The sequence below is a fragment of the Gadus chalcogrammus genome, chromosome 22 (genome assembly GCF_026213295.1).
Source record: "Gadus chalcogrammus isolate NIFS_2021 chromosome 22, NIFS_Gcha_1.0, whole genome shotgun sequence".
Classification (NCBI taxonomy): domain Eukaryota; kingdom Metazoa; phylum Chordata; class Actinopteri; order Gadiformes; family Gadidae; genus Gadus; species Gadus chalcogrammus.
Genome location: NC_079433.1, coordinates 13,442,281 through 13,447,280, shown reverse-complemented (window position 1 = coordinate 13,447,280; position 5,000 = coordinate 13,442,281). Strand labels below are relative to the sequence as shown.

Genomic DNA, 5,000 nt, shown 5'->3' with positions numbered 1-5,000 from the left:
TCCAGTGGTCCAATCAGATGAGGTAAAGGCAGGGCGGGGGCGGGTGGTAAACAGGTAAAGGCTTATCACGTTCACTATTACGTTTGAGGAAGGTCGAATTTTCTTAGAAATTTGCTTTATTTTGTCAGTTGGGGTTATGGATTTTCTTTAATTGAGTATGTTTAAAACAATAAATATTAAAGGAAGCAGAGGTTACAGAGGCAGTAGTGTTCCCATAACAACCAAGCACACTTGCTCATAATTTTTCCAAATTGAAAATGTGAAATCCATCTAATCTAATCTAATTCGTAGTCCGCAAAAGTAAAAGGTAAATAAAAAATCAGGGACCCTAGTCCCAACACTGCGGGAAACCCTTACACTTAACCATAACACCACCTTTTAAACTACGTCTTAACCCTCACACCCACCCTCTCCCTCTCCCCTAAACCCCCAGACCCCTAGCCTCTGGAGGTTAGCACCTGAGGCTTCCAGCTCCATACCGTCGTCACAGTGCTCGTCCCACACCAAGTCTCCGTTGGGGTCCTCCTTCTGGCAGGGGGGGTACTCCAGCTTGGCCGTGAAGGAGATGCTGGAGCCGTTGATGGCCGGGCTGTCGCTCGTCAAGCGCACCTTCACGGGCTTGGCTGCAGGGGATACAGACACATGAGGAACACCGCAGCGTCCTGTATATAGAGATGAGTGGAGTCATGAGGAGGAGGAGGAGGAGGAGAGGAGGAGGAGAGGAGGAGGAGCAGGAGGAGGAGGAGGAGAGGAGGTGGAGAGGAGAGGAGAGGAAGAGGAGAAGGAGAGGAGGAGGAGAGGAGGAGAAGAGGAGAAGGAGAGGAGGAGGAGAGGAGGAGAAGAGAAAGAGGAAAGGAGGTGGAGGAGGTGGGAGGAGAGGAGAGGAAGAGGAGGAGGAGAAGAGAAAGAGGAGAGGAGGTGGAGGAGGTGGGAGGAGAGGAGGAGGGAAGGAGGAGGGGAGAAGGAAGAGGCGGAGGAGGAGAAGAGGAGGAGGAGGAGGAGGAGGAGGAGGGGGAGGAGAGGAGGAATAGGAGATGAGAAGAAGAGGTAGAGGAGGAGAAGAGGAGGAGGGGAGGAGGAGGAGAGAAAGAGGAGGAGAGGAAGGAGGAGAGGAGGAGAGGAATAGGAGATGAGGAGGAGGAGGAGGAGAAGGAAGCAAATGAAAGAACAATAGGAGGAGGAGGAGGGAGAAGAAGGAGGGAGAAAATTAAGAGGAAGATGAGGAGGGGGAAGGAGGAGGAGGAAGAGAATGGGAGGAGGAGGAGGAGAAAGAACACAGGGAGGAGGTGGCGGTTGGGCTGGATGGGGTACGTACGCCGTCGGTTGGTGAGGTCCTTTGGCTTGGGTCCGAACGGTGGGTAGAGGTATTCGTCCCATGGGTTGGTGTCTGGGTCCCAGCCCGGGATGGGGAAGGGAATCTTCCCCAGGATGGTGGGAAGCTTCCGGAGGGGAGGCTTACCCGGGCTGGGATAACCCCCGGGGATGGGGAGCCCCCCCGGGATGGGGAGCCCCCCCGGGATGGGGAGACCCCCCGGGAAGGGAAACTTTCGGATGGAAAGCTTATCCGGGGCAGGGATGTCCCCCGGGCTGGGGTAACCCCCGGGGATGGGGAGCCCCCCCGGGATTGGGAGCCCCCCCGGTATGGGAAACTTCCGGATGGAAAGCTTACCCGGGATGAGCCCCCCTGGGATGGGAAGACCCCCCGGGATGACCCCCCCCGGGATGGGAAGGTCCTTCGGGATGGGAAGATCTCCCGGAATGGGGAGCCCCCCTGGGATGGGAAACTTCCGGATCGAAAGCTTACTTGGGACGGGAAGGTCCCCCGGGATTAGCCCCCCTGGGATGGGAAGCCCCCCCGGGATGAGCCCCCCCGGGATGGGAAGACCCCCGGGAATGGGAAGGTCCTTCGGGATGGGAAGATCCCCCGGAATGGGGAGCCCCCCTGGGATGGGAAACTTCTGGATGGAAAGCTTACCCGGGATGAGCCCCCCCGGGATAGGAAGACCCCCCGGGATAGGAAGACCCCCAGGGATGGGAAGGTCCTTAGGGATTGGAAGGTCCCCCGGGATAGGGAAGGAGTGCTTGTGTGGGAACATGTCCGCGTAGGCTGTAGAGAGGGAGGGAGGGGGAGAGGGAGGGGGAGAGGGAGGGGGAGAGGGGGGAGAGGGGGGGTGAGAGAGAGGGAGTGGTCATTGGGGCGGGATTATACCTTCGATGGTGCGATCGAGTGACGAAGTCAAGAATTATTGACCTGATCTATCTGCTAGAGAGTGAAGCAGAATGTACCTTCTAAATAAAGTTAATATTGTTTTATCTTATCTATATAGATGTATATAGATAAAGATATATATATATATATATATATAAAGAGAGAGAGAGAGAGAGCGAGAGAGAGAGAGAGAGAGAGAGAGAGAGAGAGAGAGAGAGAGAGAGAGAGAGAGAGAGAGAGAGAGAGAGAGAGAGAGAGAGAGAGAGAGAGAGAGAGAGAGAGAGAGAGAGAGAAATTCCTTATCCTTCGTTGAATTTTTGTTATAACAGTGTGTTGTTCCCTTTTCTAACTCTCAATAGGACGGACTAGAGACTGCTATTTTTAAATATAGCCTACAGTTTATTCTCCAGGAATGGGATATCACAAGGAATGGAATATATAAATAGGTGAATATGATATAAAAACTATCGGTCATAAACTCATTATACAAGACATCCAAACCTTACATCCTAATCCTAAATGTGTTGGGTTATTTATTCAACGCTGAAGTGATGGACCGTTCTAGAAGCTCCCTAATTAGACTCATGAGACTGAGGCTCAGTATGACAGCGGGCTTCAGGTATGAGAGAGAGAGAGAGAGAGAGCTCGGACTCTAATATATTTGTTCAATAGTTGGTTCGCATCAAAATATTGAAAAACCTTACACCCACAGAGGCCGGTTAATATTCAAAATCAATGCGAGTTTGAACTAGGCCTACATGAATTAGTCTGAATAAATTCTTAATCCGTTTTTATGGGATTTTACGAACCATTCTAGGATTTTATCAATTAAGATACATTCCTCCATTAAACAGTCCATAGGTTATGATCATTTAAACATTTAAAGTGACAGCGTAAGTAATCAAGAATAGTTAGAACAGTTTATTCTTACTTTTTTTTCCATCGGCTTGACGAAGAAGATATATCAGTGCCAGCACTAAAAAGTGCGGTGAAGCCCCCATTTCGACCTCTCAGTTGAGCGTTGTTTCCACCACCAGAAGCCTCCTCGCTGAGTATCTACCGAATAACTCTACTCCTCTACTGAACTTGTGTACCAACATCTGCCAGGGGCCGGGTGCCCTGATATTCATAATCTAATAGTGCGGTTACGCGCACGGACATGTGATGTCCCCTAACGAGAAGCATCTCATCCCTCATTACAGTGGTGCAACCGCCGCGTGAACGCGCATTAGGGGCGTCCTGGGCACCCTGACTTCTCGTTCGAGAGGAAACGTCAAGTATTGGGAATCTATTTTTTTTCTAATGATTTCTAAATTACCCCATCTTGTTCCCCGTTCCTTCATTTTCCATGAGATACAGGGAAACGTATTAGATACCTCGAATGACCTTAATGTGTGGCGGTCGTTGATTAATTTGACAACAGAGAGCCTTGTGAAAACGTGTTAGATTAAAGTAGGCTACATTTGTTAGCCCATGGAAAAAAGAAATGGTCTGGACCTTGAGATATGATTTGATTTAACCATTTAAGTAACTATGTTTACTCATTATACATGTTTGGATCATTTAAACACAATTTAATTGACCTGATATTAATATTAGAATACTATGAATCATTATTATTATTATTATTAGTAGTAGTATTAATAATAATAATAATAATAATAACAATAACAATAGTTATTATTATTAGTATAAATCCCACTAATAATTGTTATTATTAGTGTTATCGGTATTACTTGCATTATTATAATTATTACTTGTTAATGCATATTATAGGCCAGTAAATAGGTGAGTAATTCATAACTTTAAACGTATTTGAAAACATTCGTCAAGGTGTGTTTATTGATAGGAAATGAGTAGGATATAGTTCCGGATTTTGAATTGTTTTTATATATCTTCGGCAGTAAAGGGATAATTGGTCCGCTCATGCCTCGTCCTCGGTGCATTGCTCTAGGTGTGCAGGGGCCGTTACGTGCAAGTGATTTGTGACTATAGGCCCATGACTAAGCAATGGCAAATTGCATTCTCATAGCGGAAGGATTAATCATTATATGGATGGTCTCTGTAGCAGCCCATCGTCTAACATGTGATCTGTCTTTTCTAGTTCCTGTGTCACGAGAAGTTGGGGAATACGCTAAATAATGACCGCGCATGAATTTGCATCTCGGGACTAAATGTAAATAGCTGTGCTCGATATGGGCTAACCTTGGCCAAAATGCATGTTCGTTGTTAAAACATTTGTTTTCAACATCAACATCTAGGGACATTATAGCCTCTCAAATAATGTAAGACAAACCAACGTGGGGAGAGGTGTTTGAAGCCATATAAAAGGAGAAATACATGAGAATGAGAGAATGAGACATTTATTCAATACCCCTAAAAAAGGCCTGTTCTGATTGTTAAAACATGAACATTTCTCCTCCAGGCCTTATGTTAGAACTACAAGAAGCACAGATTATTTAATTAACTGATCTAACGCGGTCACGAGCAGCAGTAATGATTCACATGGCCGTGGTCATCAAACATATGCCCACCACTGGACGTCTCACAAGACACACAGTGGCTATGGAGAAATATGGAAAACGATGTGCCTGAATGACTCGTGTTTATTGCTTAACTCTTTATCGTGTGATCGTCCTATCAATCGGGTGGCTTCTGTCCCGGACGCATGTTGTGAAACAGACAGGCTATAAAAAGGAAGACCATTTATTCTGTGGCCGGGCACAGTCACTTTTTTTTTCTCTCCAATGGGTGGGAGGCATGCTATCACGTGTTACCAGGGACACCGCTG

The 5,000-nt window shown here is 47.1% G+C and overlaps 1 protein-coding gene across 2 annotated transcripts in view; it reads right to left on the bottom strand.

Annotated features, from left to right (window-relative positions):
• gpnmb (glycoprotein (transmembrane) nmb) overlaps positions 1 to 3,292 on the bottom strand; it is an 8,836-nt gene extending 5,544 nt beyond the window's left edge. Inside the window, exons 1-3 of one of the 2 annotated variants that reach the window (XM_056583329.1) lie at positions 3,141 to 3,292; positions 1,316 to 2,107; positions 459 to 623 (exon numbers count right to left, since the gene is read on the bottom strand). In XM_056583329.1, coding sequence (XP_056439304.1) covers positions 459 to 623; positions 1,316 to 2,107; positions 3,141 to 3,210 — 1,027 coding nt within the window. In that variant the 5' untranslated portion in view covers positions 3,211 to 3,292. The remainder of the gene's footprint in view (positions 1 to 458; positions 624 to 1,315; positions 2,108 to 3,140) is intronic. The other variant, XM_056583330.1, reaches the window with a different exon arrangement.
• Between the last annotated feature and the right edge of the window lie 1,708 nt (positions 3,293 to 5,000).